Genomic DNA, 27,668 nt, shown 5'->3' with positions numbered 1-27,668 from the left:
CAATGGTTCAAGATAATCATGGAGGGTCGCAACGCTACTGTGCGTAGAGGAGAGTCTGGTTTTCTTGAGGTGGATTCTACTAAGAAATGGACTGACCTAAGAGACACTTTCGTACTACCCGAGCATTGTGAACAAGTAAGTATGTAAATAGTTAACATCCCCCTTTTACAAGTTATATGCTTGAAAGCTCTCATGTAAGTTATGTGGCTCTGGCAGGTAATATTTCATCCTACAAAGTCTACATCAAACTAGTGGTACGTCATAGAGGTAGCCCCTCGTAGTGCAAGGACGTATGAAGGCTACCATGTGCCAATCACAACGGCATCAATGGAGGAGATCAGAGAAGATGCTCAATCAAAAGCCGCTGCGGTGGTGCCAAACGAGCATCAAGATGCTACTACTCTATATGGGGTGCATGCAGAGGAGCTACAAAATGAAACAGAGGATATGTGTTTAAACGGAGAGCTCTATATAGATATAGGAAGTTATGCTGAGTTATGCGAGGATGAGAGAGAGATCTCTTAAAGCCACAAATATTGTATTTGAACAATTTTGCTCCGTGTTGTAAAAGCTCTGGCTCTCTAAGTACCTTCCATGGTGTATAACGCTCTTTTCTACTCGCGCTCACATCTTTTGATTGAAAATTCTGAGTTTTCGACTTGCCTCTTCTATCACTCGATTCATTGCGTCATTGTACTTATATGCGTCATTACGTCATTGTATTTAATGGTCTTTGCGTCATTGTCTACTCTATTCATTCAATATTAAGTTTAAATATTCGTGTGTTAAATGCAGGTATGGATGATGAGGAGTTTCTTTCTTCTTTGTCACCGCAGCAGAGACAGTGGTACGTGGAGCGTCCTCGCTCTGGCGCATCATCGCGCGTTTCTACTCCATCCGCATCTCCCTCTCTTTCGGAGCATTCGGCGCGCTCCGAAGCTTCGGCGTCGACGAGACGAGCTTCACACTCGTCTAAACACCGGCGCTCTAGTGGTGGCGGTGGCGGTTGTTGTGGGGATTCCGCCACCGATGCCTCCACACCGCCTCGTGTTCGACGAGGCTCTTTACCCTCCCCTTCTTTGCCCGCCCCCACACCAGCCACAGCATCGCCATCTACGCTAGGTTTTGCACGGCTGACTATTCCTAGAAGCAACACACTTCTACCTACTCCGCCAGGAGCCACCCCTCTCGACACTCCTCGCTTCGGGGCCCAGACGCCGGTGGAGACACCTGACGTCCGTACCCCCATCGACACGCCGCTAGAGACCCCTGCCGGGACACCCAGGTTCACGCGTCACCGGCCAGAGGGCTTGTCTTACTCCATCGACTTCAGCGGCGGCATCATCATGGATGATGACGGCAAGAAGGTGATCTCGCGCATGCGTGGTCTTTGCTCTCAGCTGTTTAGACACTACATACTAAACAAATGGAGTGAAGTACCAAGTGATTTAAAAAACAGAGTCATCAGCATACTTCATGATGAGTTTCCCGTTCCAACACGGGATCAGCGCTTCAATGAAGACCTGATGAAGATTCGAATGCGCGAATACTGCAAACACAAGCGTTCCGAAGTGCAAAAAGCAATCAAGAATGGGTGGAACAGGCCAGATTGGCTAGCCAAAGAAGATTGGAAGAATGCGAAGAAAGCAGCGCGCGAGAATCCCGACAAGTGGAAGCAACAAAAGGATGCAGCCAGAGCGCGAGTAGAGGCAGGGAGCTCGCACCACTTGGGGAGCGGTGGATGGGCATCATTTGAGGCCGATTTTGTAAGTGTTTTCACATTGCTCTTTATGTTCGATAGTTTAGGGTTTATGAGTTTTTTAATTCTAACATAATGAAATCTTTGTATGTTTTGACAGTGGTCAATGACAGGACGTGATCCCACACCGTACGAGCGCGAGTATGCAGGCAGGAAGGGCTTAAACGCCCTGATGGACATTCTCAGTTCTCGCGGCGGCATGGTTAGTATTAGGGTTTACTCTTTTTTATTTTTTGTATTGTTTTATAAATGTCGTTATATGTTTATACTTACTGAAAGCTGTCTTATTGTCTTTTTTTGCAGAATCCGACAGATACGCCGCTTGGACGCGATGAGACGTCTGACTAGACGACATCAGTTTAGCCGTAGCTAGATAGCATTAGTTTAGGGTTTCTCATAGCTTACGTCTTTTTGAACCATGTATATTATTACATTTGTCACCGGAGTTCCTTTTGCCAATCAATTCTTTACGCCTATGATGTTGTACAATTGTCATTATTACATTTGCCAATCAATTCATTTTGCCTATGATGTGTACAATTGTCAATTTTGTAAACAATGCGTCTTGTGGGTGACTATTTTGGGTCTATTATCTACCCTTGCACTTTTTTTAAAAAGTGAATCAAGTACAATATGGTTGATGGGTGGCAGGGCATTGAACCAAAAAAAAATTCTCTCGGGCGTCGCTATAACTGTCGCTATTTATGGCTCTGTAGCATCGCTATAGTCTTCAGTGTAAACGTCGCTATAACCGTCGCTATGAGAGTCTCTATATAGCGACGCATATAGCGACGCTCTTAGCGACGGTTTTAGCGACACTGGGGGTTATAAAAACCCAGTGTATTTCCGTCGCTAACAGCGTCACAAGAGCACACAACCTCTTGTAGTGAATGTGCCACATCACACTAATGGATTGAATATTAAGGGTAACGTAGATATATTAGTTTCACATTATAAATGTGCCACATCACAGTAATGCATTGAATATTTTTGACTATATTGAGGCTTTGGATATTATCGACAAGAGCGGGTACTAGCCGGACTTTATCGGGCTCAATTTGATCTAAACCAAAAAAAGAAACAATCAATTTTGGTTTATTTGTGAAGCTTTTATTGGGTTTCAAAGGTCAAAGATACATGTCATATAATGCAAGTGGTTGTTAATTTACGAGCCCAAGTTAGTGTTGAGAAGCGAGCCTTGAGAAGTTGGCTCGATCGGCCTTTATAGGGCCTAGTTTGGAGTTCTTTTGACCAAGTTATGATCAAGTTTGCAAGCTTCTCACAAAGATTAGGGTTTGAAGGGCCTTAATGGTTCACAAGGAGGGGGATGAGCGATCAAGCTTCCATATGGAAAGCAAGTTTAACCCACATGTTCAACGGACCTTGGCAAGCTTGGGGTGCGTCCCTTAAGCATCGCAAGAGGGGATCTCGTCCTTTGGAGGAGCTCCCTCCCTAGTGAGCTATGGCGCATGGCCATCCCTCCCACGTACACACTACTTGGTGTTGTTGTGGTGGCCCGCGACACCCATGGTGGCGGTTGGCCACATGTGTGGTTGGCTACAGGCAAACAGTATACTCACACGGGCGGGTCCCGATTGGCCATGCAAATACCCCTTTTGAGAGCGAAGTTGGAGGGCAATGACAGTGTCATCGTTGCCCCCAGTCACCTTGCCTTGGGGAGGAAGCCTAAAGGACAAAACTTGGAAGCAAAAAGGCATGAGCATGCCAAAGATGGACATACACACGTTTTTTTTCGGTAGAAAGAGGTGTTTGGTTTTTGCGTGAGAGGTGAAGAGCTCCCATACTCCAAACCCTAATTCTTGAAGCGTAGATGTCTTTTTTTTTTTTTTGCAAAGGTCACCAAAGTGAGTGAACTTATATTAAAGATATCAAAAAAATTAAAGGTAACCCCTGCTCACAACCTGAGTCAAGGCATCCACAAGCTCATAGGGATCCATCTAAGCATAACCAAGAGTCAGAGATGCCACAAACTCAGGTTAACTCTATAGAGCCTGTCAAAACATCATTGGTGGCCACTACCATTCGTCTAGGTTCTTTCTCAAACTCTAACAAGATTGGAGCTCATTGTAAAAATTACCAAGCTCCAATTTTTGGAGAGTATATCTTGAGCAACTTCGTTACAAATGACCTCCAAAAGTTCCTAATGCAAAGATTTTATTTTTTTTTTTGGGTTGGGGGAAAACCAGCTTCAACTGGCTCACACGAAAAGAAATTCTCACTAGCCGATCACGCAACTTAGTGCATAACTAGGACGCACGCAAAAGCAATGAGAGTCGGTTATAAGGGCTTGTAGGAGGTGCACCCCCCATCGAAAATAAATTGTTGATTATCGGCACACCCTTTCCACGAATTGCGGATACAAAGAGTCTATATATTTAGGGCCCTCTACCTCCACCTTTAGATGGCCTATTATCTGTATTTATATGCTCAAGACAAACCTACATTTAGGGTAGTCAATGTAAAACTTTACTTTAAGAAATTGGAGGAATTTAGAGCAAAACGCAATTTACCTCGGGTTTAGAAAATGGTTGTTCTAGTCGTGCTAGACGTAAAATATTAAGGAACTTTGTTTGCAAAGTTCAATTTTCGTGGCTCATTCATTCAAAGGTCAAACGTGGAAAGGACTGCGTGAAGCAGGCGGGGGTCAAACGGTCAAGAGTCTTGGGCTTTCAAACGGGGGCTCGCAGCCTCGTGCTTTCGCTAGTCTTGACGCTCAGACGCTCTACTTTTGAAAATGTAAACGAGTTGAGGTGGGCCGGGTCAAAGCAGCTGCAGCGCCACACAACACAAATTGGCGCCACTACTACTACATGTACTAGTGCAGGGGCAGCTTCTTCGTTCTCTTGTCTTGCTAAGCTTTGGGGGCACGTACAAAAGAAGCCCCCAAACAACCAAGACTGATTGCACCTCTCAGCCGCCAGCTGCACCTCTCAGCCTGCCAGTCCTGGGCACAATCTTGCAACGCCCTGCCCGCACTGTCCCACAGCCTGCACCGCCGATTGATGGGCGAGAATGTGGTGCAGAACCCCGCCTTATACCCACAGCTGGAGCAGCGCCTCCGTGAGCAGCTGAATGAAGCGTGCAGATTGGCGCGAGAGCTCGATGAGTGGCTGAGATCCATTCCAGAGGGCAGGCTAATGGAGGTGACATCAGGGGAAGCGGCGATGGCTCCCATGAGCAGCAGAAGAAGCAGCAGCTTGGCAATGGCGGCGGCAGAGGTAGTTGGGGCGTTCAATGAGGGGGTGAAGCTGCTGTTACAGAGCTCGTCTGACAATGTTCGACATGGTAATATTGTCCCGGTGGGGGAGCTCTCCCCCACCTTCTCTACAGCCACTGCCTCGCCCCGCCAGCAAGCTCTGGGCCCAAGCTGCTCGCCCTCTACACAATTAGCTGGCGTAGCAGCGCCGCCACCAGTCAGTGGCTTGACGCCCATGAAATCCCAGCCTCTCTCGCTGCCTCTGCGGAACACCAATGCTGCAAAGCAGGCAAAGATGAGTAGCCCGCCTTCCTTGAGAGTACACAGCCCCTTACAACTGAGCGCCACCACAACCAGCGACATGTCGGAAGGGTCACCCCATCCGCGCCCAGCCGCCGCCTCCGCCGCCCCGCTCTCCTCCTCTGCTGATGAAGCCACCACCCCGTTCGCGGCCAATCCAGCAGTGAGGGCTGTCCTTGGCCGAAAAAGGTATAAAGATGGACAGTTTCGTTAGTCCATATTTGCTAGTTACGTCGCCCAACGACACAATTTAATCTATGATAGCAATTTAATTGACAGGAAATTGCTGCCGAAGGTAACGCTGAAGATGGCGGCTGCCAGTGTGGAGAGCGCTGAGAGCAACACCCCTCCAGATGACGGCCATACGTGGCGCAAGTATGGGCAGAAAATCATCCACGGGGCCCTGCATCCCAGGTAGGATACATGTTTTTGTTTCTGTTTTCCCCTTGAAGATTTAGAGAGGTGCCGCCAGGGGATATATAGAGCCTGGGTCAATTAGGGCAGCAGCCTTAATTAAAGGCTTCAATTGCAGGGGCTACTATAGGTGCACACACTGCAAGACAGACATTGGCTGCCCCGCCGTCAAACAAGTCCAAAGGTGTGACGAGGAACAAATGTTCTTTGACGTTATCTACAAAGGCTACCACACATGCCGATCTGCTGAGCTCGACAAAGAGTATTGGCCCTTGGCCTTCCCTCAAGGCCTAAGCAACCTATTCAACTTTGCCAGCAATAGCTCCTCCTTGCTTCCGGCCAGCTTAATAAACTTCTCCCACCCCATGACCACTGTCGCTGCTTCACTTATAATGGAGGATGGCCCCGCACTGCCGTCAACTCAGGCGCTACCCAAGGCAAGCTCAACTACACTCTCATTGGTCTCTAGTGGACTTCATCAACTTATGAACACAGACATTATAAGCACGTCTCTTGATACCACCCTACAGCAACATGCCCAAGAGCAATGTCGAGTGCTCAACCCCTTGGAGGATTGGTCCAACATCGAGCACAATTCAAGGCCGGAGATGCCGAGTAAGAGGCCCTTCATGAAGGCTTCTCAATATGGTAGTGCCATTGTAAATGAGACACATCCACAACTACTCTTAGTAAATGAGAGGCAACAGCAGAGCCTCGCAACTGAGAGACGACATTCGCTTCTAGCAAATGAAGGGCAATTGCTACATGCAGTGAATGAGAGGCAACATAATCCTCACTTATATGGATCATTGATTGGATCCAAGCCTACTGGCTCAAGTACATTGCATATGAATGCAATAACTAGTCATGAGCAAACAGATGCTACCATTATCAACGCGTCGTCATCACCAAATATTGGCATTGCTCTTGCGCAATCACCTAGTCAACAAGAGCACCATCTTGGCATAGCAGGCTCCACCCTAGCATTTGACGATGATATGGATAATGACAATCTCTTCTCTGATTATTTCAAACATCTCAATTGATTTTTCTCTAACAATGTATTGACATTCATTCTTTTTTGTATTATTTAAATTCCTAAACATAACCCATTAGCACCTCTACAATGTAGACAGCGTTAACAAGTCCATTCTTTAAACACGTCTACAATGTAGACAGCTTTCACAAGTCCATTCTTTAAGCATGTGATCTACTTAATCTTGGTAAGACAATAAATTATGTAATTTAGGAAACCTTGACATATGAGAGACATAAATTGAGTACGAGAAGTGATAAACATTACCCATGATTTTTTATCATCATACACATGGTTATGGGACTACATAAGGATGCATATATTCATGCAAGGTGGACTCTCTTATGCAGTGAAAATTCACTTTTTGTATTTTAAAAATGTACCCAATCGGGCACATCGACTAGCAATGTGCGCTAGTATTTGATGGCCATATGCTTTTGTCAAGGCATTTTTCCTGTCATACGAAGGTCAAAATATTCGTGAGTCTGTCATTAGAGAAAAACTTCTGTGAAATTGTCCTTACATAGGACTAGAAATTAAAGGAGGGTTTTGGTCAATGGAAAGGAAAATACATTAAGATTCCAATCTAATTTAGAAAACATAGACATGCTACATCATTGGAAAGACTAGAAAGTAGTATGTAAGGTAGATGTATTTTGAAAATTCTAGAGAAGAATTTTTAGGCCCACAATGAAAGCTTGTAAATAGAAATGTCACTTGTATCGCTTACCAATCATCCTACCTTCTTACACTCTTCATCAAATATGTCTCTAAGTTACAATCTTCTTACACTCTTCATCAAATATGTCTCTAAGTAATTTGTAATATTCCTCATCACTTGGGCAAAATGAAAATATGCCCTTCCATCAAGAAGGGTTCTATTTGCCATTGTGTGTCTTATAGGGAGCCCTTGAAATCCTAACACAAAATTCAACATATGACTAGTTGTAAGACACAAAATCTTATGCTCCTTTTGACATGGTTGGTGTGTTGTATAGCTTAACAAAACGATCACAGATATCTTTAAAATATGCTACAAGTGAAGAGTGTGTGTGCGCGGTGCGGAGGGGGCGTGCGAGGAGAGAAGGAGAGAGTAGACAATGTGTGGGTGGAATAGGGATCAAATAAGCTACTCCTTATTCTTGGTATATGTACAAAAATAAAGTGGTCAGTGGGGATGGGCGCCCATAGCCTGGGTGATCGAGGAAGGCACAAATGCCTGTACCCCAACAATCTCCCACTTAAAAGCGAACGTGTCGATAAGTAGGTCCTACTAGCTAAACTACTAGTATGTACAAGAAAACGGGTGAGAGACTCTCTCAACCTACGCCCACTGGCTCGCTAAGTCGATCTACATGAAATCGTATCGGCTCTAGGGATAGGCAAGCGTGTGTACCCACTATAGAGCATACATCCAAATATCGCAGATTACTCTGTATGGTATGCAAAAGTCCACTATGCATCATGCTAATGTCAGTCATCGTACAATTAATAATCCTTGTTGAAAATGCTCCCACTACAGGTGCTAGGTTGGGCCTCGATACTAGTAGGTCGTACATAAGACGTCCGAACACTAACAAAAATTGTGCAAACCTGGCTGTACTCGCCTCCCCTCCGCTATCTACATGTATTGCATCATCAGGACTACCCATCGCGTATGGATGTGTCAACGCTGACATTGGAATGGCTACGTCCCTCTCACCCATAGGTGGAATTGTGCATCCTGACATCAACTCATCAGCCTCTAACATGAGCATATCAAAGAACTCCATGTCTATCATCTCTGATTGTGTCTCTAGGGAGTAGACCCGCTCTACCTTTGTCTGCACAGACTCTGAAAACACATGTTGTGTCTCATTAGAGCATTGCCGCTCTATTTGTCTCTATAGAGTCTACTGGCACATCTTGTATAGCTAAATGCTCTGTCTCGTGAGCATGGTGGAGCTGACCCGCAAAAAAGACATGTCTCCTCTCTTGCTCAAAGAATGCGAGCAACAAAATCGAGACCATGCCATCTCGAAACTCAGACACATGCATAGGATATACCAAGCTGTTGCGTGCTCCTCTAGCAATCACAAATGAACCGAAATGCATTTGGAAATATTGCTCTCTAAGGAGTGTCTGACAACCAAAATCTTCTAATCGTCTCACTGAGATCAAGCTATGTCTCAGCTCAGAACATAGCACACATGTCGTAGCGTATATGATGCACCACTAGGCAATGACAAACAAACATCTTTTACACCCTCTATGTCAAACACCAAATCATCACGACCAAGTGTACACAACTAAAGCTCCAACTAGAGAAGGTGCTAAATCAGTCACAATACGGTGTGACATGGAAAACTGCATCCTCATCTAGCAACCAACGAGGAGAAGTGGCATTCAAAGACATGTAATCAGGAGGACTGATAAAGACAAATGTGACATCATTGTTGCTGGCATATGAAGCCACTGCTCTAGCATGTGTCAAAATCTCATTTGCACCACGCATAGACCTCCGTTGTTGTCTTCTACGTTTGAAACAATGGCGCATGTTGTGCCTTGTGTGACCACAATGCCAACATCACATATATCGGCAAGTACGAGACCATAATCTCTCACAAGTCATCATTGTAGACTCTAAACTATCACACATGTCTGCAACCATAAGTAAACAGAAAGCAAACAAAATATGGTGAGAAAACCTGGGAGAAAATTGGTATAGTCTCCCTTGTAAACTGAGAAAAAAACTCAAACACAACCTCTACCATAAGCCATGCCAAACTGACAACAAAGTGGGAGATAACTCAACCACTACACAATCATGAAACCCATGATCAATCGCATCGAATATGATGCTCACATATGCATAAAATCAACTCCACAATCTGCAAACTACAAGCGCATAATGTGGGACAAACAGTTCAACTGAGCATGAAGCGCATAACCATATACGCAAGTAGTGAGCAAACTAGCTCAAAGCACCTCGCACAAGAGAAACTTCATGTAAAAGTCTGCAAAAAAAACTGTGAAACCTATGATTGTCTTTTTGTAGCCACACAAGCATACACAATTCTCACTCTTACGAGAGTGGGTACATGAACTCTAAATTGTTTCCAAGGTGAAAAGACCTATCCAAGTGAGAGTGAACACTCGATCACTATTATCAAAGAGTAAAGTTGCAGATAGGCATAGAACATGGAGAGAATCTCGGAAAAATCCTACAAAGTTTCCCCTAAAAATTGAGTGAAAACTCAAAAAACCTCACTAATATTGCATAAAGCATAGACACTCGGTGTCTGAGTAAACATATCCACACATGGCATACATGCACTGCCAAAACCCTGGCGAGTGGCTTTATGGGCCTGTACTTGTCCAAAAAAGTTATAAACCTGTGAACCTGCTACCTATCAGATATAGCTAGCTCAACTTGTATCCGCATAATGCATACATAGCATGAAACAGCACAAACCGTGCTAAAAACTGCTCTCTCGAATGCCCCACACAATCATACATAGTTTGCACTACAAGAAAGAGCAAATCAAAACTGTCAAGAAACTGGTGCACGATGTTGTCGATCAATAAACACGTTGATAAAAAACCAAGCGCAAAGCACAAGCTGATATGTGTTGAACTGTACTGCTAAAACTGGAAAACTTGGAAACCGTGCAAAATCGAAATGGCCAAATCGAAGCTGGGATGCCATCGGAGCCAAACCGCTTCGGAATGGGGCATGGGAGGGGAGTCATTGGCAAAGATGTGCTAGAGTGGAGCAAAATTTCTCTCGCTATGTCAAAGACGAGAGAAACTGGTCGATGCCGCCTTTGCCAATGGACAAAAGCGATCGCCAAAGCCGTAGTCACCTATGTCGAGGAAAAATGTCGAGAGTCGTAGCCGCTACCAAGCTGAAGCCGAGTAGCAAAACTCGGTGCTGAGATCGATATACCAAGACGATGCTAATTGCCAATGCTCAAAATCGATGATGTGTATGCCTATTTATACGAGATCCATCATATTCCCTCGGGATATATTGCAACCAATTTGCAAGTAAAAGCATGTTAACTTGACATGCTTTTTGTGCTAATTAGCACGAGCCAACAAGCACCTCTTGTAAGCATAAAATGAGGGTGTCTTTTCGAAATGTTTTATTTCAAAAAATACGTTTGACATAGTTTTCATTGGACGTTACACACAAAGAGTGGTGCGGTAATGTTGCATGGAGTGAAGCCCGGTGCAGGGGCCACATGCAAGAGAGATGGGGGGAAGCGGTCTCGAGCTTCTCCTGCAGCTCATGAAGCTCAGTCAGTCATCTCGGATGATCTCATTGACATGCCTCCAAGAAAGAAGTCGAGGGCGGACAAATTAGCTCGTTCTCCTGGTTCTCCTCCATCCTGCCAGAGTGCTAGAGTACATGCACCTTCTCCTTTAGCCCGGCAAAGGGTTAGAGCTAGCGATAGGGTGACCCATTCTTGTGTAGAAGTTTCCCCAATGGCAAATAGCATTCATGCAGCAGGGAAGGGGAAGATCGACTCTAGTTCTCACTCAGGCTGTGTGTGTGTGTGTGTGTGTGTGTGTGTGTGTGTGTGTGTGTGTGTGTGTGTGTGTGTGTGTGTGTGTGTGTGTGTGTGTGTGTGTGTGTGTGTGTGTGCGCGCGCGCGCATGACACCAATGACTTGACCAGGTCCTTGTGTGCATGTGGGTGTGTCTACTTTCTTTGGCTGACCATACCCTGAGTAATTGTATGTGGGACATGCCCTAGACTGATGTAAGGGTTGAGGTTGATCTTAAGGTTGCTGGCCATAGTTGGGCTTGCAAAAAAAGCTTTGTGGTGTCGTATTCTTCTCTCTCTTTCTCTCAATCTTGGCACCTTCATGCACAGTGTTTATCCACTTTGTTTGGGATCATTTTCACTCTCTCACTAAAGGAACGGAAGGCTCTCCCTTCCGTAAGTAAAAGGAACCCTTGAGCACAATTCGGAGCACTCATCTTGAGCAAAGTTCAACATTCACTTCTGTTGCACCTTACATTGGTATGAGAGCTTTGGTAGTGTTCTCTATCACTCAAGGAAAGAAAAACAAGAATTTTTTTTGCTTGTTGCGATCGCACGTAACGCAAGTCCACTTGGGTGTATCAATTCCTAATTGTGTTTTTGAAGAGTGACATGAAACCCAAGAAAGAAGGGCTTGTCCAGTCTCCCCTTGTTTCTCTTTTCACTCATTGAGAGCGGACTGTGCACTTAGCGGCCGGCCAATCGATGTGAGGTGGGAAAAAGCAACCTTGGTGTGAGTGCAAGGCCGCCAAGGGGTACGCCCGCGGAAAAGAGAAGAGCTCGGGTAAGAGAAGATTCTTCTCTAACATAGATTTCAAGCTAAAGATGAACCTCAAGAACTCAAGACCCTCAAGAATCCAAGAACCCAAGAACCACAAGAACCTAAGTTCCTCGTGAACTTAAGAACCCAAGACTTTAGTGTATGGTCATCACCCAAAGTGGAATGGATACCTAGCATGGAGGTGATGAGCATGGAAGTGGCGAATAAGTATTTTCCCCACGAGGAGGTTTTCTCGACTCTCCCCCCTCCCCATCTACGCCAAGGATTGCACCAAATCCTATGGAGGCTTTGGTCAAGACAATGATGGACATGATGTTACAACAAGTAGCACAACGCACTGCCTTGGAGCGTGAGCACAAAGAAAGAAATGCATCCTTGGATCGTGAGCGTGAAGAAAAAAAAGGCATCCTTGGATCACGAACGGGAAGAAAGACAGGCATCCTTGGATCGCGAGTGTGAACAAGCACGCTTAGTGGCCGAGGAAAGAAATACAATCTTGGAGCGTGAGCACGAGCAAGCGCGCTTGGTAGCCGAAGAAAAAAGGGTAGCTTTGGAGCGTGGACGCGAGCAAGCAAGATTGGTGGTTGAAGAAAGAAAGGCAGCTATTGAGCTTGAGTGTGAGCAAACACACGAAGCCCAACGGGTAGTGGCCGAAGACATACGAGCGGCCTTGGAGTTAGAGTGTGAGGCGCAAAGAGACCAACGCATGCAGGATTTGGTCCTACATACTCACCTTGAAACTCGAGCCGGCCAAAGATGGTGGTGGTTCATCAAGTGGCACAAGCCGAGATTTGGACTCCAACAACCTCGTCATCGAGAAGTTGACATTCAGTAAGTATGATGGTAAGATGGATGCTAGCGTTATTCGTTCTTGGTTGCATCAATTTAATCCTTATTTTGTGACAACTAAGAAGACATGGAATAGAAAGGTTTTAATGGCAGCCATGTACCTTGCCGGTGATGCCATTAATTGGTATCGTGCATGGCAAGAGGCACAGTTGATCGTGCACCTAGAGGAAGCCGACAAAGACATGCCCCTTTCCTTCAATTGGGTTGACTTCCAAGACAAGCTCAAGGCGCGGTTTATGCCTCCTCAGTACCTAGTGGTGCAATCTCAAGTAGAATGGTATGCCAGCTAGATCTTTTTCTAAATTTCGTGTTTTGTAGCTTGGCACCCAATTATGCAAATCGGATGATGAGCACAAAGAGGCTTTCTTTTTTGGGTTGGACAAATATATCAAGTTTGATGCAGAAGTCTTCGACCTCGTGGATCTCAACAAGGCAGTAGCACTCGCTCTCTCCCAAGAGATGAAGGACAACAAGGAAAACCCTAAGGAGAACAAGTCGTCTCAAAGTACCTCTCAGACTTCTCAGAACCCTAAGAATGGTAAGAACGGTAACTCTTCTAGCCAATCTTCCTCTAATCCTTTGAAAGAGAACTCACAAATGAATCTAAGGGTAAAGCTAAAACACATGCTAAACCTAAGCTAGCCCCGGATGAAAAAGCCGCAAAATGAATTATAGGAGGATACATAATGGCAGAAGAAGAAGTCATTTATGCTAAGGAAGGTTGTTGTTATCAATGTCATGTCAAGGGTCACATTAAAGCGACTTGTTTTAACACTAGGTTGGTAACCTAACAGGACATAAAAGTGTCCTTTCGGGGTTTTGAAAAAAACCTCCAAAACCATAGTAGATCCACTCATTTTGTAAAATCCTTTCATGAGGTTATAGTTCAAGGCCTACTACACATGGAAAAAATAAGAAACTTGTAAAATTTCTCATCTTTTGGTCACACCAAGCCTCCAAAGTTGATGGACAAGTACATTTTCATCAAAACAGTCATTTCTTACGTTTTGTTGCATAAAAATAAGATTAGGGATTTTTGTAGGGCTTGAGATAAATTCCCTAGTTCACTTCAATGGGTTGGTGATCAGAACATATGATTTCTTCTCACTCACTATTTTTTGTTTTGCCAAAAGAAATAGGTACAAAAAAGTTGAATTTTTACCATTCTGCAAACCTATCATCAAAGTTTCTATAGCCACACTCAATACACATAATATATGCATGTTTTCTTAGTTCCGTATTGTCCTTTAGGTTCATAAGGAGCCATGGAGCATGTCAAAAGAATAATACATCTCTTACCAAGGGGAATCTTGGGGACAAAGATGAAGTGCTAAATACAGCAAACATGAAAAAACTAGGTTGAACATTATGAGTTGTAGAATCCCATAGAAAGTATTCAGTATCTAGCCAAATTTGATCCTTATGACTAGATATGGTTACTAACTACAAAATGCATGTAGTTGTCACAAGAAACTAACAATATTGAAAAAGCTATACTTGATATACTAGAATGTTTCGTTTTCTTCTATAATTGGAAAAATCAGCCATCGTTGTCTACTATGCAAAATAGGGTATTAGGTGCCCCAAAACTCAAGGAATATTAGCTTTATGTTACAATATGCAACATAGAAAATCAAAATTGAATTTGGATATCATGAAAGCCACCAAAAAAATCATAGAAGAGCTAAAATTGGCTTAAAAACAGGATTTGACAATTTTTGTAATTTGGACTCCCTAGAAGCATCAGGACATGTTGAGGACTACTAAAGATAGTTCTCTAGCATTATAGACCTCACAAACATGAATTATAGAGTGGTATAGTTGCAAAAAGTTGAAAAAAGCCAAAAACAGGACCCATTTTTTCACACAGTTTAGGTTGTGAAATGTTGTGCAAGGACAAGGTTAAAGATGGAATTGATATTCCAAAAAAATGTCGAGTTTTTTTCAGCTCATGAGACAACTTTCTAGACAGATAGCACCTCAAAATCCATTTTGAAACTCTTGACATAATTCAAGGAAAATGGTCACTTAACAGGACATAAAAGTGTCCCATTACCAACTTAGTGTTAAGACAGCCCCACCTAAAGAACCTAAGGCACCCGCAACAACCACAAGCACTTTAATGAACCAAACTGAATCTTCTCATGTCTCTGACACACACATTGATGAGTCATCATGAAGTGCTATGGTCATGTGAAGGGTCAGTGTTTTGCCATATTTTTTGATCCAAGCAGTATGCATGATGTGATTAGTGCCTCTCTTGTAGAGAGAGCCCGCCTAGAGTTTAGTCTGACATCTCCTCTCGAGGTGTCTAGCTTCCCTCCCGGTATGGACTCTTTCATCATGCAAGAGTGGCTTGATGTGTTATTTACAGTTCAACAAGATGCCTTCTGTAGGAAATTTGTCATGTCTCCTCTCTCAGGATGTGATATGCTTTTGGGCATTATATGGTTTTGTGAGCATAACCCTCTCATTGGTTGGGAGGACAACACTCTCATATTAAATGCCAAAAGTGACTCTCCCATTATCATTCGTGTTGAGGAGGATCTACATTCTTTGCCTCTCATTTCTCATGTGCAGAGAAAGCATGAATTATGACGAGAAGCATAAGCGGCATTCATCTATGCCTCTCTAGTTCCCCAGAGCATTCAGGCTCCAGACAGGTATTAAACTTTGTTTACCAAGTTTAAGCATCTCTTTTTGCAGGATGATCTTCCACCTCGTCTTCCACCTGAGCGGTCTTTTTCCCTATTTTAGCCATTTTCACTTATTATTCAGTGACTTTGTTGGGAAACTAGGTAGGGAAAACTGGCTAAGCAAGTATATAAGAAAAGCTAGCACTAGCACTTTCTGGTGGAAGAGTCGGCAGATAGCATCTACCAATGCACCTTCTCAGCAAAGATTGGGAAGGAAACCTAGCGTTTTTAGCCACCAAAGACCAGCCAACATTTTTTAGCAATTGCAGATCAGCCCCAACGTTTGCAATTGCGGATCAGCCCGATGTTAGCAGTTTTTCAGCACATCATCTAGCGTTTTTTAGTTGCTGCATTTCGTAGCATTTTGCAGATTCCTAGCGACGGTTCAGCCCATAGCATCAGCGTTTTGCATTTCCAACAGTCAAAATCCGTACTGCAATCCCCAAACCTAGCAGATCTCTTCTTCTTGAAGCAGATCCTAACCGCACAATCAGATCGGCAAGCGTTTGTAGATTTTGCCGGCTATTTGTAGATTTTAGCATCTGCATTTTCAGCATAGCATTGTCGCGTTGTTGTTATCTCCATCGTCATAGAGTTAGAATTCAGCAGATACAAGATTTGTAGATTTTAGCCCTTAGCGTTTTCAGATTTTAGCCTGTCTCATCACCATCCTCATCATCGTCGACATTGTTGGCAAGTCCATTGCATTTAGACCATTGTACAAGGATTGTGCAATCAATAGCATAGACCTCTCTTGCCATAGAGAGTGGGGCCCTTAGAGGAGGGTTTGACAACATTTTGGTGTTGTATTCTTCTCTCTCTTTCTCTTAGTCTCAGCACCTTCATGCACAGTGTTTACCCACTTTGTTTGTGATCATTTGCACTCTCTCACCAAAGAAATAGAAGGCTCTCCCTTCCATAAGTAAAAGGAACCCTTGAGCACAATTCGGAGCACTCATCTTGAGCAAAGTTCAACATCATTAGGAGAAATATGGACTTTGCATGGGCCTTGTAAGGAATCCTAATTTTTAGGGATTAAGGCTAATGTTGTGTAGGGTTAAGGGGACAAGGGCATTCAAGAAGTTAGTTTTGAGTAGACTTTTCTAGCCTTTTTTTTAGACACATGTAGGATGTGGACCTAAGAGGTCACTTTCTCTCTCTAGCTTTTGGAAAGTGAAGGGAGTAAAGGGGTGTGGCCACATCAGCAAAAACGTGAGTCACTAAGAGCCAAATTTTGATTTTTTTTCAAAAACGTTATTTTTACTTATTTTTGACTTAAAAATCCCTCCCAACACATATACACATCAAAAAATCATTTTTTGACATTTTTTTAAACCTACAAACACTAAAAGTCCACTTTTTCAAAAAAAAATCCAAAAAAAAAAAATCTTTGTTCTCTCCTCCTCCTTCCTCCTCTCTCCCTCTCCTCTTCCTCCCTACCCCCTTCTCTCCTCCTCCTCCCCTCTCTCTCCCTCTCCCCCCCTGCCCCCTTCTCTCCTCCCATGTTCCTCCCTCTCCCTCCCCCCTCTTTCTTTTCATTCTTTGCTTCCTCACGCAACAGCTGCCATGGTGCTCACGGACATCACAAATCGTATGCCTCCACCACCATGTACTCCGCACAACAAAAGTGTACATATTGCTTGTCCGCGGTGTTTGCACCGAAGGCCGCACGTGAGGGTGAGCAGAGGTCATCCCAAGATCGTCATACTGTCGGTGAGACGAATGTGTATGGTTCTTCAATATCTTGGGAGGGGAGAAGTAGGTTTGTTAGGCTATTGCAATTGGTTGTGTATGGGTGCATGTGCTTCTTTGCATTCGTGGATGCACGAATGTCAAGCTCTTCAGCTCAAAACAGTGGCATTACAAGAAACAGTGGGTGCAGGTTAGAGATGTCAAGTGTCACCACTTTTCCTCTAAAACAGCCTTCTTTGTTACATCTTGCAAGTAGGTGCTTCAAATCCATCCTTATTAGAGGTGGGTAATCTCATCCTAATGCAAGAATGGCTCAAGGAACTGGCATAACATGAAGCTTTTACGGTGGCACAAAGCTCTCCTCAAGCAATGTGGCTCCCACTACACCAAAAATCACTATGCTAACATGGAGAGATCCCTAGTAGGACAATACAACAGCTTTTCATCAGCAGCACACCCTTTCCTAACATGAGGGCACCCCGACCAGAGATATTTTTATATGATAGGTCACCCCATGAGCATACCATGGGGTGACCCCATGAGCATACCATGTCATGGAATGGATGTAAGAACTATGACTGCACTACCCCTTGGAAGTTGTTCACGAATGTATGTTTATCAAAGTTAATAAGAAGAAGTTTGCACTTTTTTGTTTGTTGATGTGTAAGAGCACTCTTGGTCTACCATATTTTAGATTGTTTGATAAGTTAAATAAGATTTGTAGTCATTTAAAGTGTCATTTTTTTTTTTTGGTAAGATTGTACATGAGAAGACATGATAAAGTACAAGAGATCTTGACGGAATAAACCTCGATGAGATTCCCACCATGCACTTGTGACACCATACCTCTCCTTGAACCCTTTGACTTCTATCATTGTGGGGAGTCTAATGGAGGGCTATTTTCAAATTTTTAGCATAAATTTTTTTTGAAGGAAATTTTGGTTATTCTAAAGTTTATACACAGTTTAGGAGTTCATTCTGATTGTGTTTCTTCAGTTTCAAATTTTGACCGAGTGCACTCCTTGGAAGCCACTTTTGAAGGTGTTAGGGCGAGATTTTGGGAAAGTTTTGTATGTAGGAAATACAGTCCTTAACACAATAAAAAACAATGGTTCTTTGAGTATTTTCAGATTCCATGGTTTTAATGCTCGTTGGAGCCCGTAGATTAAGAAAAAAGTAAAAAATGTATGTTTTACATCATTTTTAAATAAATTGTCAACTTGCACGTTGATTTTTGGAGAATGCGAGCAAGATATGATTTTTTCTCATCACATGATGGTCAAAGAACGCGATGAGATGAACAAATTCATGTGAGACAAGCTCAGACAGATTCGGAGCCGATTGAAATCTAGAATCTATTGAAAACAACCGGAAAAAAAAACTTAACACTTGAATCATGGCCATGCATCAAAAATATGCTCACACGGTGAAGGAGGTGCTTCAAAGCTATGGAAATCAGTATAAAATGCAAGCAATAGCGTTGGAGGCTATTCAAGAAGTTGTAGAGGCTCACATCATTTCAGATGACTTTGCAATGATAAAATGATTAAGAGTTGTGTCTACTGTCTCCATAGTGATTTGGCTTTTCGGTTTATCCATGTGTTTTAAGTTAAGTGGTTCTGGCCATGAAGAGTTAAATTTAAATCAAATATTAACATTTTTGCCATCCTAAGGGGCAAACAAAGCTAGAAAATGCAAAAAAAAAGGGTGCCCACAAGGGCGCGCAGATGGCCCATCCAGCAGTTTTGGATGGCTCATATGCGCGCCCTTGTGGCCACCCTTTTTTTTGCATTTTCTAGCTTTTTTTTCCCCTTAGGATAGCAAAAATGTTAGTAGCTGATGAAACCAGATGTTTATGTAGCATGAGACTAGATTTTTATATTGTCCAATGTGATTTGGCCTTTTGGTGCAGGAAACTAGTAAGTTGAGTTGAAGGAAGGCATAATGTGCTTGAAAAGTTAAATTTTACATTCATCTCACCTTTTCCAAGGTCCTGGAGTGCAACAATAGCCTAATTATGCAAAAAAAAGGGTGGCCACAAGGACGCGCAGATGGCCCATCCAACAGTTTTGGATGGCTCACTTGCGCGCCCTTGTGGCCACCCTTTTTTTTGCATTATATGGCCTTGTCTGCCCCTTATAATAGCAAGAATGTTAATATTTGATGAAACCAGATGTTTATGCAGCATGAGACTAGATTTTTATACTGTCCAATGTGATTTGCCCTTTTGGTGCAGGGAACTAGTAAGTTGAGTTGAAGGAAGGCATAATGTGCTTGAAAAGTTCAATTTTAGGTTCATCTCATCTTTTCCAGGGTCCTGGAGTGCAACAATAGCCTAATTATACAAAAAAAGGGTGGCCACAAGGGCCCACATATGGCCCATCCAACAGTTTTGGATTTCTCACTACGCGCCCTCGTGGCCACCCCTTTTTTTGCATTATATGGCCTTGTCTGCACCCCAGGATACCAATTTTTTTTTAGATTAAGTGAAAGAAAATCTTTATGCAACATGACAGTACAAATTCCACTTCTTTTCACTCAGATGTAATTAAAGCTCCCCCCCCCCCCCCCCCCCCTTTCTTTGTGTTCAAAGGTCCGGAGCATTCACTATGTAAAATTTTCCTATATCACGTGCGTTCACTAGAATGGATTAAAAGTACCCCTTATAGGCCTTATCTACACATGTTTCTGCAACTTTACAAGAATATAAAATCCCTTTTGTTGAACACATGTGCTATGTTACATATACTTTAGTGAACTCCCTATGTCAACGGCCTCACAAATCCTGTGCACTAAACATTAAACACTAGAAATCGACCAAACAAGGAGCCAATTTTTACTTCCTTGTGTCCACCTAGTGTTCTTGGGAATCTTTTGGTTAAGCCATTTCTTTGGTATTTGAAACCACATGTGACCCCTATTGTTATAGTATCCAACCAAAGGTGTCTTGATTGGAAGTTTACATAGGCTCAAGTGGTACATATCTTCTATGTTAACAATGCATGTATATATAATTTATGTTTAGACTTTCTCTATCCAAAGGAGCTACATGGTAAAAATAAAATCCAGAATTTAACAGGTAAGTTCACAAGGTGATAGCTATTGGTATCATCTTTAGCAATACCAAAGAAATAGCTACCAATAGCTAATGAATAGGGATATTTAAGAAGATTTCATACCAAAAACTTGTCAACACTACTCAAAAAGTTGGAAACTCAAAGGCTTTACAATATATGTATGATGAAACAAGAATCAATAATAAGTCACCCCTATACATAGACACCTCCATCTCAAGTGATTTCTCTAATCAAGCTTGGCGTATGCATAGTATGGAAGCAATAACATGTTGGAAAGCAAGAGTTTAGCTTTCTTAACTTGTGAAACATTGCTAATGATATATATTCAACATCCCCAAATGAGGACATCTTGACAAGGTTTATGATCCACTTTAATAAGAATAACCATTAATGATTAAACTGAAATCAAAATATTGCTTGAATTTCTTCAAGGTGGAGTGATTAAGACTTGCGACTTTCAAAATATCCATAAAAGTAAACAATATTTCTCAAATCTGTATGAAACTTCAGTAATCTAAATTAAATACTCTCACTCAATGCGACACCATTTAACAAAAAAACATATTTATATTGCATTTATAGAGGAATCCAGCCTCATGAAAAATAATTACAAATGGAGACAATGTTGTTGCTGTTACGCTTCTCTTACAAGTATTTGTCTTCCTCATCTAGAGATTCATATACACTTGAGTATTTGTGTGTCTATGACACTAGGGAAGATAGTAGTACTATATGGATGGCTTCTATGAGAGCTCCTAGAGAGTCCCTATTGGTTCAAGATTCTAAAAAACACCTACTACTCTTATCAAAATCTTTTAACATGGTAGTGAAAGGTTCCTCAAGGAACAAAAATAGAGTGATTTCCATCTCTGCACATGGTTGCTTGCTCATATCCTCTTAAAACAAGTTGAATCTGTAAGTAAACAAACGATTATGTGAGCACAAAGTTATAAAGTACAAAATGATATCATTCCAATTATCTAATGACAATTATACGAAGAATAAATTACAAGAAAAATCTTTGACGACTCTCCATAGATAACACAACTTACTTACATTGTGAGACTCAAATCACATGCTACACAACTATAGATGGCTCACCAAAGCCATCAACAAAATAGCACCACCCAGTGTTTTGAGGTGTGAAGCCTAAACGCTGAAAGCCATAAAGAGGTTAATTCTTTCTAGCATGATAAACTTAAAGATGGAGATGATGTTAAGCTCTGAATGTAAGCTACAAGGGTAGTTTTCTTACCATTCTATCTTTATGTTGGAGATGAACCCTTGCAATGCCCACGTGATATTCACACCTCCTATTGTTGTGGTATGCAACTCATGTGAGCTCATACTTTTGCCACCTTCGGGAGTAGAGGTTTCCATGTAGTGTGAGTGAATGAAAGTAGAAGGAGTAGAATCTTGTTTCATGTTGTAATGAAGGTGAGAGAAGGGAGAGGAGCTAGCTTGGTGTGAAACTATGTGGTGGGAAAGGGGAAAAGATGGAGGAGGAGCTTGCTTGGTGCTACAATGGAGGTGGGAGAAAGCTAGCAGAGAGATAATGATGGACTATAGGGGGTGCATGTGGTTGTTGCAGCAATGGAGAGCTTGGAAAAGGGTTTGTAGAGAGAGAAAAACACTTTTTAGCTATAGAATAGGTTTGGAAAGACTTTGGAGGGTGAAAATGATGTTCTGATTTGTTTTTTAAAAAAATCAATTTTTTGGAATTTTTAGTGCACGTTTTTAACTTTTGAAGGTCAAAAATACTTTTTTGACCATGAAATAGGTTTGGGGACCTTTTAAGGAGGGAAAACTTGAAATTTGAAATTTTTAGTGTGTTTTTAAATCCGGGCCAAAAAGTGGGGGAAAAGAGGTCAAAGTGGTCCCCCCCCCCCCCCCCCCCTCTTTCCCCTAACCACCTCCCTTACCTTCTCACTAGGTAAGAGGCAATTAAGAGGTGTAAGGCTACCTTGTCCCCCTACTTTTTTGAGGGTATAGAGTGTGTCCACCACCCTCTTCCTATTGGCTGACCTCTAATTAACCTTAATCCCAAAGGGCCCCTAGAGGGTTCATATTTATTCTAATGTTCACTTTTGTTGCACCTTACACGCGCTCTTGTTCTTGATTTGAATGGGGTGTTGGTGAATGTTGTAGAGTCACGGTGTTGGACAGATACGCCGCGACGGACGTCAGCACAGCGAGAACTCACCTAACAAGATTTGTCAGCAGCTAAGGACGAAGCTCGACCCGCAGGCGCGTGGAAGCAAGCATAGGGTGTCAACCTACACTCGACCAACTCCTAACTAATTCTAACAGAGGTCTCTACTCAATGTCTAAGTCGCAGCCTTCAGGAGTGCATAAGAGAAAACTTCCTACAACGCTTTCTAGAGCCGAACACCCATCAAACAATCTCGAAACACCATAGAACTTGAAGGAGACCCTACTAACACCAATAGGTCGCTCTCCCTAAGGTCTATGAACCAAAATCCCAACCCAAAACACCCAGTGAAAAATCACATAGGATGTCAGGCCAAAATTGCAGGTCTTCATTTCCGAAATGTAAAGTGCCTAATGTGTAGCTCTACTCAATGTGAACGCGTGGATATGCTGCAATGCAAAATCAGACAACATAAGCTCACCGAGTCACCAGATGAAGCTCGTAGATGGAGCTCGCAAAACCGAACCGTACGCGCGCAATGTAGGTATCGGCGTGTAGCTCTCATCGGGGGCAACACGCTACACTTCTCCGCACTCGAGTCCGACCACCGATGCGCACGTAGCGTCAAGATGAAGCTCACACTCTCTCTCGTACACAGTACGCTCGCTCACAGACTTCAAAATGTTTAAAATGACAAAGGTTTTTCATTAAGGTCAAAAAGTGGTATAAATACCTTAGAATTCTCGAACCCTAAAGTTCCAAATTAACCATCTACTCAATCTAAATGTCAAAACTGGGATACAATCTGGAAACTTCTGTAAGCCCCAATATTTACAAGGTGAAATGTCGGGTTTTCTCAATAAATGAATAATTACAAAAAATGATGATCTGTCGAGCAGTCAATTTCCGTAGGGTGTGTCCAGCTTCTAACACTCCCCCCCTCCTTGCTCATGTCATCCCCGACATGGTTGTTGAGTTGCTTCTTCATCTTATAGTTTCTCGCATCTTGAGCAGCGACTCGTATCTTGCATGTAAATCCAATAGTGTTGGGCCGAATATATGGTGAAAAAGCCGGTGTAGAGAGCTTCTTCAAAGGCATGGAGGTGATAGGATGGCAAAAACATGATCCTTTGATACAATGCATGTATCACCTCCTTGGAAGGCTGACCAGACATATCATATGCACATCTGTAAGTATCTTGAAAGAAGAAGATATTGTTTGTCGCCTGGCCCGGTTTGAACATCTTGAAGACTGCCAAAAGGGTTTTGCAGATCTTCCTCATCATTATGCAAGAAAGGTCAGGCGAGCAAGTGAACAATTTGATGGCTCCCGTTAGGGTTTTTACCATGTATTGAACACTTATTCTCTCGCCTGCCTTCAAGCCTGGCAGCTTCGAATAGTTTAGCCAAGTGGGTTAGCTTCTTTGTAGTAGCTCTTGGGCCTTCCACGTTCGCATCCTTGGTAGAGGGCAAAAGCTTAGGTTATCTCTGATGATTTTGGGTGCCTCTACCAAATGGATTAGGTATTGTGGATACTTCGTCAGCCATGCCTTTCTCCACCTGGGCTGGGAGTCGACTATCAACTTTACCCCTTCAGGCCTCGAGATATCTGCTGTGTAGAGTGACAATGTTGGCTCTTCTCTGATTCTCTTGTTAATTGTGGCGGCTTCGTACTTTAGAAAAGGATATGGGAGAGAGAGCTGTAGCCATTCATGCCGGAGGTTGCTGGCATCTATCTTCTGAATGGTCATGGATTTAAAAACCCTCTGCTCCCATTCCAAAGTTCTTTGGCCGTTTCCCTGATTTCTGCTTCTATGGCCTTGCGCAGCTTCTCTTCCTCTTCTTGTGTCAAATCTTGTGGCTCTTGAGAGGGTCCTACAAGGATTTCCTCTTGCATGGGTGTGTCCACAGGATCTGCCACATTCTTTAGGTCTATGCCTTCCATGGCTGCTGGCCCTGTGCTTGCCTGCTCTTCTGCCCACTGGCCTCTTAGCTCTTCTATCTGCTTTTGGAATGTTTGTTTTTCTGCTTTAGCTTGTTCTCCCATGTTCATGAGGAGGTCATTCAAATCGGCGTTTATCTTCTCCGCCTCCTCGAGCTTTCTCTTGATATTTTCTAGCTCATCTTGCATTGCCTTCTACTCTTCTTCCATGCGTGTTTGCATAACCACCGACACTTCTGCCATCATCAACCTTTGCTTCTTCTCTAAGGTCAACTCTTTTTGGAGCTCTTTCATTTGTTCTTCATACATCTGGCTCTCTGAAGTGGTGTGAGTCGAGCTAGTAGCTCTGACTCTGGCAGGAGATGCCCGTAGCCGCTAGATGGTTTGATCTTTAACTTTAAGCTGGTCCTTGAGCTCAAGGAACTCATCCTGGCTAGCCTCCTGCTCTATTTCTACCTTCTCTTTGGCATTTTACATGGCCTCAACTTCCTTGGACTCCTCAGCAAGTAGGGTTAGGTTATCCCTTTCCCTCTCTGCATCTGTGAATGACTTGCTGAGTTGTCTATATTCCTCTTTGGCTCCTTGTATTCTTTAAGCTACTGCCTGATTTTATCTTTCCATTTCCTGGCATCTTTGCAATGCCTTTGCCAGACTGGCTTGCAGCTCTGTCTCTCTCTCTATCTGCCTTTGGATTTGCTTTTTTAACGTGTCGACTTCAAGCTTTATATGTACTTCAATGGCTTTGAGAGTTGCCATTTCACTCTCTGTGGACATTGACTGTGCTCTTAGCCTGGTTAGCTTGGTCATCACCACATCCCAATCATTGGTGGGTGGGTGCAGGTCCACTGTATCAGTGGCCATCTCCTTTAGCTCCACTAATCGCAAGCTCTGCATTTGCTCTTTGGGCCCCATGCTTGCCAAGTCAAATGCGACTGTGGCAGCCTCCTCTTTTGAATATTCGGCAGCTAGTAGGTCTAGAAATGTGTTATACCTTGCTTCATTTGTCTCTGGCTGCTCACTTTTAGGCTTAGCCTCTTCTTTTGGTTCTTGCTCTTGGCTTTGTTCTTGCTTTGACTCTTCTTGATCTTCAGGTTAGTCTTGCTCCTCTTTCTCTTGAGTCTGTGGAGGACTACGAGGAGGTGGTGAGGGCGGTGGGCTTGACTCAGGGCTGGACGGTGGAGTTGTCGGCTTTTTCTTGAAATCCCTGTCCGCCTTTGTCTTCCTTTCTCTCTCTTGGCCTTCCTGCTCCTCTAGCAGCTGCCGTTGGACTTGCTCCACTTCTGCTTCTGTAAATGGTACATGTGGGATATTTTCTGTTGTGGCATCCAGAATCTCAAAATTCTTAATATAGTCATCGAATCTATCTCTGTGCACCCTTCGGGATGATCCCGACATTGCTTCTAGAGACGGCTTCCATAGCTCATTCAAATCTCCTTTGAGGGCTCTTTCGGCCCTGAAACTTTCCATCAGCCACTCTAGACGTGCCACTTTCTGTGATTTCGTCTCTTTTACTGGCACTTGGACATATTCCTCCTTTCCCTTCTTCAGCTCTGGCTGCTCTTCTTGCACGGTTTCTAACCGGTGTTTCAAACGGGTTGCCACCCTTGGTGCTTTGGGCTGTTCCTCTTCCTTATCTTCCTTGAGCCTCAGCCAGTCGTTCTGCGATGGAGGGTTGGGCCATCTTCCCTTGGCGTGCAATGATCCATAAATCACCTTCGTGATTAGCTCACCCGGCACGATGTATGTGGGGTTCTTGTTGCCCATCTTCACCAGATTATCATGTATATAAGCTGCATAATTGATTACCTTCGGCTTGCTTTTCTGCATTGCCCAGGTGAATGTTGTGGCAATTGCTCCAGGCGGCATTCTATACTTTTGTGGCCGCTTTGTACACATATGGAAATACTGATTGTACAGCTGACTCATGATTGCCACTTTAGGGTTGGCAATGTCTTCAAAAGTGTAGTTGCCTTTCTTTTCTGTGTACACCTTTACTTCGTCTCTTCTTTTGGTTACACTATCCCCTTTGTTGGAGAGGTCTAGTGCAGCTGCCACCACTCTCTCCATGATTAGAATCTCCGTGCCTAGCTTGCCCAGCAGATCCGTTACTCTGGCCACTCCATCTTCCTTGATTGTCATCACAAATTCCCATACTCTTTTTATGTCGATTCCTGCCGGCACGCTTCAAAATAATTGTGGAGATCAATCTTCTCCAGATACTATGCCATCTTTCTTCTGAAGAACTCATTGAGCTCCCGTGGTAGCATTGGTAGCTCTATCACATTTCCTTCGGTGTCTTTGAACACGCCTTGGTAAATCTTTAGATCATTTGACTCTAGCAGATATTCTTGGATCCATGTGTTGGTTGGCTTTAGAGTTCCTTCTGGTAAGACGAAGGGCTCTACTTCTTCCAAATAATCTTTTATGGTCATCCTCTTCTTCTTTGCTGGTGACTTTGCGGCTACCATAGATCCTGTTGCACTCAATAGTCCGAAGTTAGCGTTTTTTTCCATATCAGCTGAGAAACTGAGTTTTAACTATCCAAATGACTTGAAAATTGAAAATAAAACTTAAAAAGAACTTGGGCAACTGTGCATGTGCTCACAATTATGGCAAAATTTTATCATTCGCGTAGGATATCTTTTTCATCAGATCTTGGTGAGACTTGATATGCTGGTGGTCCTTGGCCTGTGGAACATGGCTATGTGCTTGGATTTGGATTTGGGCATCAAAAAGTGGATTTTTGGGCAGATTCAAGCTTTAGGTCACAAATTGGGTAGAATCTCCACAACATGTGACAAATGATATCCAAATGGGTTGAAAATTGATATATGGGCTCCTTGCACCATGGTATTGGCTCCCATGATGTCATTATTTGCACATAAGTTCAAAAACATGCTAGAGACATCCTACACGTAGGATGTCTATTTCATCAAAATGGCTTGGGGACAAGATTTGATGTTGGTGAGACCCTGTGTAGTGTTTTTGGGCTCAAAAAGTGTATCTTGAAGGTGTTGGGGGTCAAAATTGATTAGAATGGCTTCAAACTTGATATATGAGCTCTTGCAGATGATAAGAAAAGATCTCGAATGTAAAAATACCCTCTGTAGGCCAAAAATGTCAAATAGACATCCTACGCGTAGGATGTCTACTTCATCAATTTTTGCAAGTAACCACGCAGGTTGGTTGGCTATGTGTTCATGAATGTGTTGTGCAAGTTTC

At 43.2% G+C, this 27,668-nt stretch overlaps 1 protein-coding gene across 1 annotated transcript; it reads left to right on the top strand.

Moving 5' to 3' along the window:
• Nucleotides 1-4,565: 4,565 nt before the first annotated feature.
• Nucleotides 4,566-6,916, top strand: LOC147425771 (uncharacterized). The gene is made up of 3 exons (XM_086499940.1): nt 4,566-5,465; nt 5,556-5,690; nt 5,809-6,916. Exons 1-3 carry the CDS (start codon nt 4,783-4,785, stop codon nt 6,734-6,736), a joined length of 1,746 nt encoding a protein of 581 aa, XP_086356066.1. The 5' UTR covers nt 4,566-4,782; the 3' UTR covers nt 6,737-6,916.
• Nucleotides 6,917-27,668: the final 20,752 nt, after the last annotated feature.

The sequence above is a fragment of the Adiantum capillus-veneris genome, chromosome 25 (assembly GCF_014529385.1).
Source record: "Adiantum capillus-veneris isolate H3 chromosome 25, ASM1452938v2, whole genome shotgun sequence".
Taxonomy (NCBI): domain Eukaryota; kingdom Viridiplantae; phylum Streptophyta; class Polypodiopsida; order Polypodiales; family Pteridaceae; genus Adiantum; species Adiantum capillus-veneris.
This window is presented reverse-complemented; position numbering and strand designations above follow the sequence as displayed.

Bases quoted from the DNA above. Each gene is read 5' to 3' on its own strand.
- LOC147425771 (XM_086499940.1), top strand. From the start codon at position 4,783: ATGGGCGAGAATGTGGTGCAGAACCCCGCCTTATACCCACAGCTGGAG. The intron at 5,466-5,555 runs GTATAAAGATGG...TTTAATTGACAG, and splicing joins GCTGTCCTTGGCCGAAAAAG to GAAATTGCTGCCGAAGGTAA. The intron at 5,691-5,808 runs GTAGGATACATG...CTTCAATTGCAG, and splicing joins CACGGGGCCCTGCATCCCAG to GGGCTACTATAGGTGCACAC.